The 15,358-nt window shown below is 33.4% G+C and overlaps 1 protein-coding gene across 2 annotated transcripts in view; it reads right to left on the bottom strand.

Annotated features, from left to right (window-relative positions):
• The window catches only part of ASCC3 (activating signal cointegrator 1 complex subunit 3), a 337,355-nt gene that overhangs the window by 239,704 nt on the left and 82,293 nt on the right, over positions 1–15,358 (bottom strand). For both annotated transcript variants that reach the window (XM_074397671.1, XM_003922908.4), the window contains exons 9-10: positions 9,472–9,672; positions 8,882–9,022 (exon numbers count right to left, since the gene is read on the bottom strand). In XM_074397671.1, the coding sequence (XP_074253772.1) occupies positions 8,882–9,022; positions 9,472–9,672 (342 nt within the window). The remainder of the gene's footprint in view (positions 1–8,881; positions 9,023–9,471; positions 9,673–15,358) is intronic.

The following is a 15,358-nucleotide window of genomic DNA, read 5'->3' as shown; positions in this document are numbered from 1 at the left end:
ACTTTAAATCATTCAGAAGAAAAATGTAAAAGAACTTCATACACTTTGGATAAACTGGGATTTTCAGAAAACCACAATGAACAAACAAGGCACAAATCACAGAGAAAGCTGATAAAGTTTACTATCTTGTAATTTTAAGCCTATATGGCTAAAAAAGATAGAGTAGAAATATTTCATCTTATTCTTGCTTATTACATACAATAATCCTAGATAAAATGCACGGAAGAGACATGAGAAGACTCTAAAAAGTGAAAAAAAGAAGTAGCACTGAATAGGGATATCAGGATTCAAACAAAGAGCTAGCAGTGAGTTCCTAGAGTTTCTTTCTGTGTATCTGAGACTGGTGAAGAAGCCCACAACTCAGAAAGTCAATGGGTGCAGAACTAACTCCCTAAACAAACAAACAAAGTAAGACTGCTCTTTCTATACAAAGGACTGATAGGGAATACTAAAGAGAAACTGAATCTTTTGGACAACACCCCTCAAATACCACAGAGAAAGAAAGTGTTCCTCTCCCAACTCACTATGTGTGAAGACTGGAACTGAGGGGTGGGAACAAGTGTAAATAAAGTATTGACTATCATCCCACCCAGGTAGTAACAAGTAAGGAGATTTAAATAGGAAGCATTCTGATATCATAATGCTCAAAAAGTCCAGGATGCAACTGCAAATAACATCTTTACCAAGCACCAGGAAAATCTCAACTCAAATGAGAAGACACATGTAACAGACACTAACTCAGATGATAAAGATGTTGGAATTATCTGACAAGACTTTTATTTTCATTTTATTTTTATTTAAGTTCAGGGATACGTGTGTAGATGTGCAGGTTTGTTACACAGGTGTATGTGTGCCATAGTAGTTTGCTGCACCTAATGACCCATCCTCTAAGTTTCCTCCTTTCAACCCACAATCCCCAACAGGTCCTGGTATGTGTTATTCCCCTCCCTATGTCCATGTATCCTCATTGTTCAACTCCCACTTCTGAGTGAAAACATGCAGTGTTTGGTTTTCTGTTCCTGTGTCAGTTTGCTGAGGATGATGGCTTCCAGCTTCATCCATGTTCCTGCAAAAGACATGATCTGACTCCTTTTTATGGTTGCATAGTATTCCATGATGTCTATATACCACATTTTATTTTTACAGTCTACCACTGATGGGCATTTGGGTTGGTTTCAAGTCTTTGCTACTGTAAATAGTGCTGCAATAAAGACACGTATGTGTGTATCTTTATAGTAGAATGATTTATATACTTTTGGGTATATAACCAGTAATGAGATTGCTGAGTCAAATGTTATTTCTGGTTCCAGATCCTTGAGGAATCACCATACTGTCTTCCACAATGGTTGAACTAATTTACATTCCCACCAACAGTGTGAAGGTGTTCCTATTTCTTCACAATCTTGCCAGCATCTGTTATTTCCTGATTTTTTAATAATTGCCATTCTGACTGGTATGTGTTGGTATCTCATTGTGGTTTTGATTTGCATTTCTCTAATGATCAGTGATTTTGAGCTGTTTTTCATATGTTTGTTGTCCACCTAAATGTCTTCTTTTGAGAAGCGTCTGTTCATATCCTTTGCCCACTTTTTAATGGGGCTGTTTGTTTTTTCCCTGTAAATATGTTTAAGTTTCTTGCAAATATGTTTAAGTTCCTTGTAAATTCTGGATATTAGACCTTTGTCAGATGGGTAGATTGCAAAAATTTTCTCCCTTGACTAGCCTTAAAAAAAAAAAAAAAAAAGTTCTCCCATTCTGTAGGTTGCCTGTTCACCCTGATGATACTTTCTTTTGCTGTGCAGGAGCTCTTTAGTTTAATTAGATCCCATTTGTCAATTCTGGCTTTTGTTGCAATTGCTTTTGGCGTTTTTGTCATGAAGTCTTTGCTCCCATGCTTACATCTGAATCATATTGCCTAGGTTTTCTTCTAGGGTTTTTATGATTTGGGGCTTTATACTTAAGTCTTTAATCCATCCTGAGTTAATTTTTGTATATGGTATACAGAAGGGGTCCAGTTTGAGTTTTCTCCATATGCCTAGCCTGTTTTCCCAGCAACATTTATTGAATAGGAGATCCTCTCCCTATTCTTTGTTTTTGACAGCTTTGTCAAAGATCAGATGGTTGTAGATGTGTGGTGTTATTTCTTGCAGTATAGTTTGAAGTCAGGCAGCATGATGCTTCTTATTGCTTAGCCATGCCATGCAGGGTCTTCTTTGATTTCCTAGGAAACTGAAGGTAGTTCTCTAATTCTGTGAAGATTGTCAATGGTAGACTGGTGAGAATAGCATTGAATCTGTAAATTACTTTGGGCAGCATGGCCATTTTCTTGATATTGATTCTTCCTATCCATGAGCATGGAATATTTTTCCATTTGTTTGCATCCTCTCTTATTTCCTTGGGTAGTGGTTTGCTGTTCTCCTTGAAGAGGTCCTTCACATCCCTTGTTAGCTGTAGTCCTAGGTATTTTATTGTCTCTAGAAATTGTGAATGGGAGTTCATTCATGATTTGGCTTTCTGCTTGTCTATTATTGGTGTAAAGGAATGCTTGTGATTTCTGCACATTGATTTTTGTATCCTGAGACTTCGCTGAAGTTGCCTATCAGTTTAAGAAGTTTTTGGGCTGAGATGATGGCATTTTCTAAATAAAAAACCATGTCATCTGCAAACAGAGACAAGTTGACTTGCTCTCTATGTGAATACCCATTATTTCTTTCTCTTGCCTGAACTTAAAAACCCTGGCCAGAACTTCCAATACTATATTCAATACGAGTGGTGAGAGAGGTCATCCTTGTCTTGTACCAGTTTTCAAAGGGAATGCTTCCAGCTTTTGCCCATTCAATATGATATTTGCTGTGGGACTGTCACAAACAGTGCTTATTATTTTGAGATGTTTCATCGATACCTAGTTTATTGAGTTTTTAACATAAAGGGATGTTGAATTTTAGCAAAGGCCTTTTCTGCATCTATTGAGATAATCATGTGGTTTATCGATTACATTTATTGATTTGTATATGTTGAACCAGCCTTGCATCCTAGCGATGACGCCAACTTGATTGTGGTGGGTAAGTTTTTTGGTGCGCTACTGGATTCGGTTTTGACAAGATTTTTAAAGTAATTATCATCAAAATCCTTCAAGGAGCAATTTCAAACACCATTGAAACAAATCAAAAAATAGAAATGTCTCAGCAAGGAAATAGAAGATAGTTTCAAAAGCCTAATAGAAAGTTTGGAACTGAAAAGCATAATAACCTAACTTTAAAAACTCATTGGAAGAGCTCATTCACAGATTCTAGACAGCAAAATGAAGAATCAGTGGAGTCAAACATAGATCAAAGAAGTCATCCAAACAGAACAGCAGAGAGAAAACACATTGAAAAATAAAACAAAAACCAAAAACCCAGATCTTGGTGTCCTGTGGGATAATAACAAAAGAGCTAACATTCCTGTCAGTAGAATCTAAAAAGTAAAAGAGAAAACATGAAAGTTTGAAGAAATAAAGGCTGGAAATTCCCCAAATTTGATATAGGACATAAATCTGCAGATTCAAGAAGCTGAGCAAACACTCCTAGGCACATCATAATAAAACTGTTGGAAACTAAAGATAAAGAAAGAATCTTGAATCTTTAAAGAACTTCAAGATAAACAACACGTTCACTGTAAAAGAACAGTAATTTGAATGGAGTAAATTTCTCTTCAGAAAACACAGAGGCCAGAAAAAAAGTGGCATACATTTTAAGGGTTGAAAGACAAGAAGGCCTGGCATGGTAGCTAATGTCTATATTCCAAGTACTTTGGGAGGCTGAGGCAAGAGAATTGCTTGAGCCAGGAGTTTGGGAACAGCCTAGGCAAAATGGCAATACCTCACTGCTACAAAACATAAAGATTAGCCAGATGTAGTGGCATGCGCCTATAGTCTCTGCTGTTCTCTGAGAGGAGAGGATCACTTGAGCACAGAGGGCTGAGGCTGCAGTGGGACATTATTGTGCCACTGTAGTACAGCCTTGGTGACAGAGTGAGACCTTGTCTCTAAAAAATAAAAAAAAAATGAAGAAAGAACTGACAACCCACAAATCTATTTCTACAAAAAATGTCCTTCAGGAATGGAAGTGAAATAAAGACATCCTCAGATTTTATGCAGAAATGCAGCAAGTGCCAGTAAGAATTGGAATTTGGAGATTATTGGCCCAAGAGTATAATCCAACATGCATGACTATGGCTGCAAAAAAGAGGAGAGAAAACCATGACTTTAATTGGTAAAAGGTGCCCAAAATCAGATCTTAGAGCTGGGATTCAGAGCCAGTAAAGCAGCTTGAAATTTAAAGTGAAAAGCCCAATGTCAGGCTGAGAACTAAACAGAACATTTATGGGAATTAAGCATATAACTTACAGATATTCAGATAAAACTGCAACCTGGGCATATATGATATTTGCCCCATCTCCATCTACCATTTATTCCCACCATTATCCCATATATTGAAATAACCAATAGACTACATACCATAGGAAAAATCCCTTTGAAAGAAAAGTAGATCAGGGCAGTGTGACATCGAACATTGTCTATGATCTGAGCTCACGCATATACACAGCACCCATGCCCTGTCAACCACACTTGCTGGAGCTTTGATCTAGCATTTATAAAAAGAAAATTCAGATTTGCCTTCACAGTTGCTTGGGCCTAAGAGATCTAACAGAATCTCCCTCTATCCTTAACCAAAAAATAAACAAAAACAAAACCTGAAATAACCTATCTCAACTCCCAAAGGCATACAGGTAAAATGCTTCCCCCTAAATGAGCAAACAAATATAAAAGAAGAGAACAATTTCAAACTCAGAACAAATGCCTTGCTTTAACACACAGTTGCTGCCAGGACAGGAGAAATCTTTTCTAAAATTTCTGACCAGTGTTTTTGCTGATGTTGAAAGGAACACTGCTCAATGGCAGCACTGAAAAGTACAGTGAATGTTATAAAATAGTAACTCTTCATCAAGGATACATTTAGAGGGAAAAGTTTAAAACCAATGGTAGATACAGAATAGTAAAAAATAAGGTTGGAAAAGTAGATCAGTGTTTTAATAACCAATGACAAATTTACGGTGCTTTGCAAAGTTGCACAAAATTGCTTTTTGGCTGCACACCAAGAAAGTATTTGTTGTCTGTACTGATTGTTTCTCCTAACAGTAAATCTTAGAATTACATAATTCTGTCTTGTAAAAGGAAATTTTACATTGAAACCTCAATCAAATCATAACTAGTGCTATACCTGATGGTCCCTAGTGAACCACAAAATACATCACATCTCATATTATACTTAATTTATACAAGATTCTTAACAAGCTAGGTAGTTGGACTTAATTCAATAAGCAATAAAGAATCAATGAAAGTTTATGAGCAAGACAGTAATATGATCAGAACAGCATGGCAAAAAAAAAAAAAATTACAAATGAGATTAATTTACCTTCCTATATTTAAAACAAGATTAACAATACTGAGAAAGCTAGAAAAAATGACAAGGGAAATTTTAGATTATATTTAATTTAATCAATGCTGATTACTGGGAAACTTATTTACAAAAAATGCATAATAGGAATAATTAAGAAGCTATTAAAAATTATAAAATTGAGGATGAGGAAGGTAAGAAATTCAAACTCCACATAAAAAGTTGAGGATGTATGTACTCCCACATTCTTTACATTATTCTCTGCTTTGCTCTATCTATAGCCTAATCTCAAAGGCAGTGACAGCAGAAGTTTTTAATCTGTAAGAATCTGTGAGAAGGGTAGGTCAGGGTAAAAAGATTAGAAACTATACAGTTTCAGTTCTACAAAAATTAGCACCTCTAAGTATCAGGAATTAGAGCAAGCACAAGACAGGGGGTTCAATTAATATATTATTTCTGAGGCCAAGCACATAATCCCTGCCCTTACACAGTCAAAAAATACTGAAAAAGGATACAGAGTCTAGCCAAGCGCAAAAATGGACACATGAATAAAAAACAGATGTTCATAAACCTTTGAAAATACATAAATCTAAGTAGATTTTTTTTTTTCGGTTTTACGTTCTGCTCCTGTAAAATGGAGATACTAACCAATAGGGTTCCTTTGAAGACTCAGGGAAGTTGTACATATGCATTTAGCATAGTGACTGACTCATAAATTGAATAAACTGAATTCAAATGTTACCTCCCTTGTCTTTCCATAAACATTCTTTCATTAGCATCAGTAACATAGTTGGATACAGTTCAAGAGCAATTAAAATTTTACTTGAGAGTGATCCAGATTTTAAGACTATGTCAGGTCCAAAAGCACAGATTTGGGCACTAGGTATTATTTTATGAATATAAATGAATGGTGCTATAGGCATCAGGGAAGAAGTAAATATAAGGTTTGAAGTGGATTTTAAAGAATGGGAAAGTTGTGAACAAATGTCAATAGATAAAGGAAGAAATTAAGAAAAAGGAGAAAATACATGCGGAAACTTGCTAAAAAGCAATAATCACTTAAGAAAATATTACTTGAGCAACGCTATTTCATAAAAAGCAAAAAATAGCCTGGCTATAGTTTATGTTGGGAAGCATCTGTGAGAAAAGGTTGAAAATCAGGCTGGAAATATACAATAAAAGGAATCTAATGTCATATATAAGGAGTTTTCCCCTATCATAGTAGTTTTCAAAATGTTTTGGCTTTGGGGCTCCTTTGTAATTTTTAAACTATTCAAGTCACAAAGAGCTTTGTCTTTGTGAATTAAGTCTATCAGTATTTCTATTTATTTATTTACTTATTTATTGAGATGGAATCTCACCCTGTTTCTTTTTCCCTGACTAAAAAATTTGGACTTTATTATTTTTATTATTATTATACTTTAAGTTCTGGGGTACATGTGCAGACCACCCAGATTTGATGTCTTGATGTCTCTTGAACGCTGGTTTCCCAGCTTTTAGACAGTCATTTTATTACTACGTGCTCACACAGCTTTTCTTTGGTAGGTGTAGAGAGAAAAAGGTCTCTTCTTGTTATAAGGGCACTAACACCACCATGCAGGTCCTCTCCACTTTATGACCTAATCTAAATCCAATTATCTCCCAAAGGCCTTACCTCCAAACACTATTACTTGTGGACTAGGACTTCAACATATAAATTATGTTTGGGGGTCAGGGAGATGGTATGTAAACATTCAGTCCATATATGCGACCTTATTTGAAAAAAGGGTCTTTGCAGATGTAATTAAGGAAAGGTTGTTAAGATGAGATCATCCTGATTATGGTAGGCCCTAAATCCAATGACCAATATCCTTGAAAAAGGCGAGTAGGGGAAAACGTAAGCAAGGGAAAAAGGTCACACAGAGACAGAAGCAGAGCTTGGAGTAATGTATCTACAAACCCAAGAATGCCAAAAATTCCCACCAGCCACCAGAAACTAGGAAGCATAGACCAGTTATGTTCTCAAAGCCTCTTGAAGGAACCAACTCTGCTGACACCTTGATCTCAGACTTCTAAACTCCAGTACTGTGAGAGAATTAAGACTGTTGTTTTAACACACTGTAAACCAAATATAAAATTCTAAGCCCTGCAACCATCTGAATAGATCCCTCCTCTCAGCAAAGGCATTCCAAAGTTAACCTGAAAAACTAGATCAGGCCATGATGGGAAGTGAGAACAGGACATACCTTATTATATTCTCCTTCCTCTTGGAATTACTGATAGAACAGACTCTTTAAGCATATTAAGAAACATTTATAATCTATTCTCCCTGAATGGATAGGTTTCATCTGCATGATAAAACCTTGGTCTCCACATTCCTTTCTTTAGATAACTCTTTCAACCAACTGCCAATCATAAAATCTTTACATCTACCTATGATCTGGAAGCCCCCACTTTGAGTTGTCCTGCCCTTCCAGACCAAACCAATGTACATCTTACATGTATTGACAGATGTCTTATGTTTCCCTAAGATGTATAAACCAAGCTGTACCCCAATCACATTGAGCACATGCTGTCAAGACCACCTGAGGTTATGTCACTGGTACAACCTTAACTTTGGCAAAATAAACTTTCAAAATTGATTGAGACCTGACTCAGATACTTTTGGTCTTTACCACTGAGCTTATAGTATTTTGCTATAGGGGCCCTAGGAAACTAACTCACATTGCAATCACATATTACATCAGTATCGACTCATCATTTCTAAAGTTCTATTATCTATTTTCCATCAAACTATGAATTTTTCCATTAATACCTGGTCATCCACTATTTCATTTTTAAAAAACACAATGAAACTCACCTTACTTACATATTGCTTTCAATAATAATTATCTAGTTGAAACCTAAATATTTTTTTCTTACTTAGTCATAAAATTCTTGAAGACAGGAACTGTATCTTAGTTGTCTTTGTTGTCATGCATTCATTCATTTCATCTAATAATAGAGCTATACACACTGCATGATTTAATAATAATAACTGTGCATTTGATGAAATAATGAATGGCCAAAAAGCTTTATTATATGCTAAGCCATTCTTATGGAATGGTTTGGTATACTAGCGCAATCATTTTAAGATCTACATAGTTACCTCCTCTTGAAATTAAACTCTAGTCTTACCTATATCCTCATTCCCTACTATTTTAAAAGAACAGCCTCAGTGCCAATAGACTTGGAACCTAACAATATTCAAGATGCAATAAGAATCACAAGAATCATAAGGGATACCAGAAAACAAAGTACCCGCAAAAGCTCTTTGTAGTACAGAGATATGGTGTGGTTACAAATAAAAGTTTACTGTGTTTGTATTATGTATTCTAGTTTTTTAAGATATAGTCATTTAATAATTTTCACAATTCCTAAAAAAAAGAATGGTACTAAACAAAAAATCTAGGTAAACAACATACCTGAGTTCGTAAAATTTCACTTTTTGACAACTGCATATCACCAGTCAATTCTTTCACAATGATGCCAAGTGGTTCTAGACGTCTGCTGAAGTAATTTGTCATTTCAGCTGCCAAGGCTTTCATTGGAGCAACATATACAATCTATACCAAAGAACATTAGCTTGATTAATGAGCAAAAACTACGATATCATTTGTCTCACAGTAGCTAAGACAAGTCACAATTTATTGTAAAATATGATTCTAACTACTTCCAGTGAAAAATCTTAACTGATGTATGAAAAGTTTTATCGTTGTGAGATATGTGTGTATCTGTTTAAAGGACAAACAGAATTGGTTTACACAGCTGCATCACTTTGAAGATTGGTTTGGTTTCAAAGCTAAATGTATTTTCATAGTTTCTTACATGGTAATAGAATTTTCATAACACAAATAAGGACTGCCTTAATAGTAATGAAATAAATCAAGCAGCATTACTTATCTGACTAAGTACAATATATTTAAGAACTTCCAAATTTCATGTAATATATACTATAGCAAATTAATTTTGTTCCTTATAATTTAAAAAGCTGTTGTCTGATTTATTTACCTACCTTAAATTCATTTTTTTTGATAACACCTTGTTGAAAATGCTGGCGGATTTCATGCAAGACCGTAAGCATTGCAATATTGGTTTTTCCAGCTCCTGTAGGGGCACAAATCAGCATGTTCTCATTGGTGTTGTAGGCAGTCTCAAACACTATTGACTGGATTCTATTGAGTCTCTTCATTCCTTTAAAGGCCAGCTGTCCAATCTAAAAAAAAAAAAAGAATCATCCATTATAAATAGTAACAATGTGAAGGACCCACACAAATCATTCATTGCAAACATTTATTTCAGTTGGCTTTTTTTTTAAAGAGACTAATTTGTAGTTTCACAATGTGTGTTATTTAAACAGAGGTATATGCAGTTGAGAATAACTGAAAAATACTGTACAATTCTAATATACTTTAAATGGAAACAATACATTTGGAAAATATGACTACACTATACCTAAATTTTAGTATACAATTCTTAAGTAAAAAAAGATGGCAAATTAGTAATGTAAAAAAACAAAATTAAATACAGATATTTTTTGAGTTCATATTCATTTACAAATTTCATGATGATGTTCTAATTTATCTAGTCTAGATTAAAGATGACTAGACAGCAAACAAGATACTTCTTGAAGATATAAATCAATAGCAAATTCTATTTCATGTGTTTTTTAAAAAGCTTTTTAAAAATGCAGCAGTAACAGTAAGAACAAAAGCCATAAACTACACTTATATAGTTTGTACTGCAACATGTGCAGGTGTAAAATCTTTGATATTATTTCCTTGTTTAATCCTCAAAACAATTCTATGGTGTAGATACTCTCATTGTGTCCCTTAATCAGAAAGAAACTAAGACACAGAGTAGTTAAATATTTTTTTCCCAAATTTTTCCTATAGAAGTCTTAGATGAAAACTAAATGATCTGAGAGTAAACAAAACACTGGTTGGGATTACTGGCAGAAATTTGGAATGGTTATAGTAATGTCAAAAAAAAAAACTTTGAAGCCAAGAATATTACCAGCAAAAAAGGAAGTAATTTCATAATGACAAAAGGTAAATTAATCAGCATGATATAACAGTCCCAAATATTTGTATACCTAATAACAGATCTTTAAAATACATGAGTAAAAACTGAAGACATACAAAGGGAAATAGGCAAAGATTTCAATACTAGTCTTCAAAATCTGTACAACAAGGAGGCATGAAAATCAGCAAGGCTACCATAGACTTGAATGGCACTATAAACCAACTTAACCTGATTGATACTTAATCATCTAACAATAGTAGAACACACGTTCTCCTCACTGCTCTTGGGACATTTAAGTTATACTATATTCTTGATCAGAAAACAAGTCTTAATAAATTGAAAAGGAAGACAGTCATACAAAGCATATTTTCTGACTGCAATGGAATTAAATTAGGTGTCTTTATTATAAAGATACTTAGAAAATACATAAATATTTGCAACAAAATAGAACACCTCTTATCACTGATGAAAGAAGAAATCAAAATAGAAATGAGTAAGTATTTTTAACTGAAAGGAAATAAAGATTTATTACATCAAAAGTTGTAGAGGCTGCTAAACCAATACTTAGAGAAAATTCTGTAGCAGTAATTACTATATTAAAAAAGAAAATACCACAAGTTCTCTTTCATATGTGGTACCTGAAAACATTCATCTCATAGAAGTAGAGAGCAGAATAGTGATTACCAGAAGCTACAGAAGATGGGTAAAGAAAAGCATGGAGAATGGTTGGTCAATGAGATCAAAGTTATAGTTAGACAGGATGATTAAGTTCTGTTGTGCTGTTACACAGAAGACTCTAGCAAATAATAAGGTATATTTCAAGATAGCTAGAAGAAAGAATTTTGAATGTTATCATAAAGAAATAACAAATATTTAAAGTGATAAATATGCTAATTAACCTCATTTGATCACTCATTATGCAATGTATACATGCATTAAAACATCACATCAGCCGGGCGCGGTGGCTCAAGCCTGTAATCCCAGCACTTTGGGAGGCCGAGGCGGGTGGATCACGAGGTCAAGAGATCGAGACCATCCTGGTCAACATGGTGAAACCCCGTCTCTACTAAAAATACAAAAAAGTAGCTGGGCATGGTGGCGCGTGCCTGTAATCCCAGCTACTCAGGAGGCTGAGGCAGGAGAATTGCCTGAACCCGGGAGGCGGAGGTTGCGGTGAGCCGAGATCGCGCCATTGCACTCCAGCCTGGGTAACAAGAGCGAAACTCCGTCTCAAAAAAAAAAAAAAAAAAAAAAAAAATCACATCATAGCTTTATTAGTCAATTACAAATAAAACTTATAAAAATGCCCAATTAAAATAAGAAAAAATATTTTAAAAGAATGACTTTATCTTTTAAAATAAAAAATTAGAAAATCAAAACCAAAGAAGAATAAAGGAAATAATTATAAAGATCAATGAAACAGAAAACAGAAAAGAATGATTCTTTGAAATTAATAAATTGATTAACCTCTGGGCAGACTGATCAGAAAAAAAAGAGAAAATATTAATTATCCATATCAAGAATGAGAAAGGTGATATCACTACAGATAATATAGAAATGAAAATAATAAGAGAACATTATGAACCACTATATGCTAGTAAACTTGGCAACTCAGATGAAATGGACAACTTTCTTAAACAACACAAATTCTCAAAGCTCACTCAAAAACAAATACACAACTTAACCCCATGTCTATTAAAGAAATTAAGAATGAGGTTAAAATTCTTTCCACAAAAAAAACCCAAAAAACCTCCAGGGCCAGAGAGATTCTTGAATGAATTCCATCTAAAATTTAAGGTGGAAATAGTATCAATACTACATGTAGTTTTAAACTATTTCAAAAAATATATATAAAAAAGAAATACTCCCCAAATCATTCTATGAAGCTAGCACTATAAAATATAAAAGCCAGACAAAATAAAATCACAGACTAATACCCCTCAAAGATTAAATTTAAAAATTATAAATGACATAATACATCATAGAAAAACTTTACAATCATCTTCATAAATGCAGAAAAAGCATTTGACAAAATCAAATATCCATTTATTTTTATTATTGAAGAACCATTTATTTTTATTTTTACTTATTTTTTTTTAATCTTAGCAAACTAGAAGTAGAAGAGAATCGCTCAACCTGATAGAGGGCATCTATCTACAAAAACCTTACAGCTGCTCCCATCATATTAACAGGATAAAATGTAATGCTTTTCTCTAAAACCAGGAATAAGAAGGGTGTTACACTCACTCACCAATTAACATTGTATTGGAGGTTCTATCCACTTAACATTGTACTGGAGTGCAAACACAAAAGGAAAAAAGAAAAATAATAAAGTCATTAATATAAAAAAGGTAGAAAAAAATGTGCATTTAGAGATGACCTGAGTGTCTATGTAAAAAATCATATGGAATCTATAAAAAAAAAAACCTCCTAAAGCTAATGCGTGAATTCAGGAAGGCTAAGGATACAAGATTAACAACTAAAAAATTACATTTCTATATACCAGCAATGAAATATCTGAAAGCAATTTTTTTGACAGTGAAAATAGTACTCTGTTATAAATTCCTTAAGGATAAGTATGATAAGAGATGGGAAAGACCTGTATATTGAAAACTATACTATTTTGCTAAAAGAAATGAAAGATAAAATTTTTAAGATGTCTTTTTTTTTTTTTTTTCCAAATTCATCTACAGATTCAATGCAATTGCAATCAAAATCCCACCAACTAGGCTTTCCTATGGAAATTGACAAACTGACTTTAAAATTCACATGGAAAGACACAGGATCTAGAAGGAAGAAAACAATTTTGAAAAAGAGTAACAATGTTAGAGAGCTAAAACTAGCTGATGTCAAAAATTATTAAAATACTAGAGAAATCAAAATACCATATTTATATAAATACAAACAAATAAATCAAGGAACTGAATAGAGAATCCAGAAATAAATCCATACATATTTGGACAACTGATTTTCAACAAGGGCTGAAAGGCAATATAAATGACAAAGGTCAGCATTTTGAACAAATGATGCTAGAATTAAATGGGTATACACAGGTTAAAAAAATGACTTGAATCCATACTTTGTGTCACATAACAAAGATTAACTCAAAATGAATTACTGACCTAAATGTAAAACCTGAGAGTATAGAACACATAGAAGAAAATGTGGAAGAAAGTCTTTGTGGATGTGAGTTATGTCAAGATTTCTTAAATAAAATAAAATAAAATAAAATAAAATAAAATAAAATAAAATCTATAAACATATCAGTAAATTTGACTTAAGCAAAATGGAAACCTATTATCTTTAAAATACTGTTAAGAAAAACAGAAGCCACAGAATGGGGTAAAAATCTTCACAATACATATATCTGATAAAGCAGTTATATGTAGATATATAAAAAACAACACAATAATAAAGAAAACAAGCAATTTAATTTTAAGAGTAGGTAAAGAATTCAGTGATCATTTCACCAAAGAAAATATGTAGATGTCAAATAAGCATATATAAAAATGCTCAACATCATTAGTAATTAGGGAAATAAAAATTAAAATCACCATTATGCACCTATTATAATGGCTAACATAAAAACAACTGGCAATAAGTTTAGTAATTTAATTTTTTTTAATTGCAAATATTGGTGAGGATGTAGAGAAACTAGAATTCACACACACTGATCGTAGATAAATTAAATGTACAATCACTTTTATGAAACAATCAAGCAAGTTTTTAAAAGTTAAAGAAACATGCACCTAACATATCCCTTTGAGGCGCTACCCAAGAGAAAAAGAAGTATATGTACATACAAAAACATCTATATGAATGTTCACAGCACAGCAGCTTTACCTGTAATAGCCTAAAACAGGAAAACCACTCAAATGCCCATCAACAGGTAAGTGGATAAACAAAATGTTAACATATTCATACCATGGAATACTACACAGCATTAAAAAAGAATTATTGAGACAGGTAACAAAACAGATGAGTTAGGCAACATAGACTTATCTATTATATATACACTTACACTTTCATTTGGACAAAAGATATATTCAGAAAAGATCACAGTAGTATCTCCTAGGCCTAGAAACCCTTAGGCAGGCCAATTAAACATCTGAGCATACCAGTGAGATCACTCAGCCTTGGAAGGACAGCACAACACATTTTTCAGGACACTGGGCTTACAGTCAGAGACCCAGGTTAAGACACTGGCTTTGCTACTATTTGCAATATAACTTTTAAGAAACTTAACATGCCTAAATTCCATTTTCTCATCTGCAAGGTAATAATCAAGTATGATCTGCAGGTAATTTAAGATCTCTAAATTCAATTTCCTCATCTGCAAGATAATATTGCAAGGTAAGGGTGTGATCTTTATAACACAAGGAAGCTACAAAAATTAATTTAAAAATAGCTAACAATTATGGAGTGCTTACTATGGGCTAAGCATAGGAGTCCTTTACATAAAATATTTTAATTACTTCTATAACCACACTGGACTATTTTATAGATGAGGAAACTGAGACTTGAAAAGCTTGTTTAAGTTCACACAGCTATAAATGGTAGAGCTGGTATTTGAAGTCATATAGTGTAACTTCAGAATTACAGTCTTTAATTAGATAATATTTATAAATCACATACTATAAACCATACGCAGAGATGGTACTTGTTAAATATGTTGAAATAAATTAACAGTAGCTATTTTCATTACTGTCATATGTCATTTCATTTTTATATGATGTTTACTAAAACAGTGCTATGAATCAATGCAGTAATTTTCAGTTTTAAAGACTTATGACAAGAAACAGAGTATACTATCCTAAACTACAAATCTGATGTCACATTCCAGCTTACAAAATGTTCAAAGACTTCTCATTTACTCT

Source organism: Saimiri boliviensis, chromosome 4 (assembly GCF_048565385.1).
Source record: "Saimiri boliviensis isolate mSaiBol1 chromosome 4, mSaiBol1.pri, whole genome shotgun sequence".
Taxonomy (NCBI): Eukaryota; Metazoa; Chordata; class Mammalia; order Primates; family Cebidae; genus Saimiri; species Saimiri boliviensis.
This window is presented reverse-complemented; position numbering and strand designations above follow the sequence as displayed.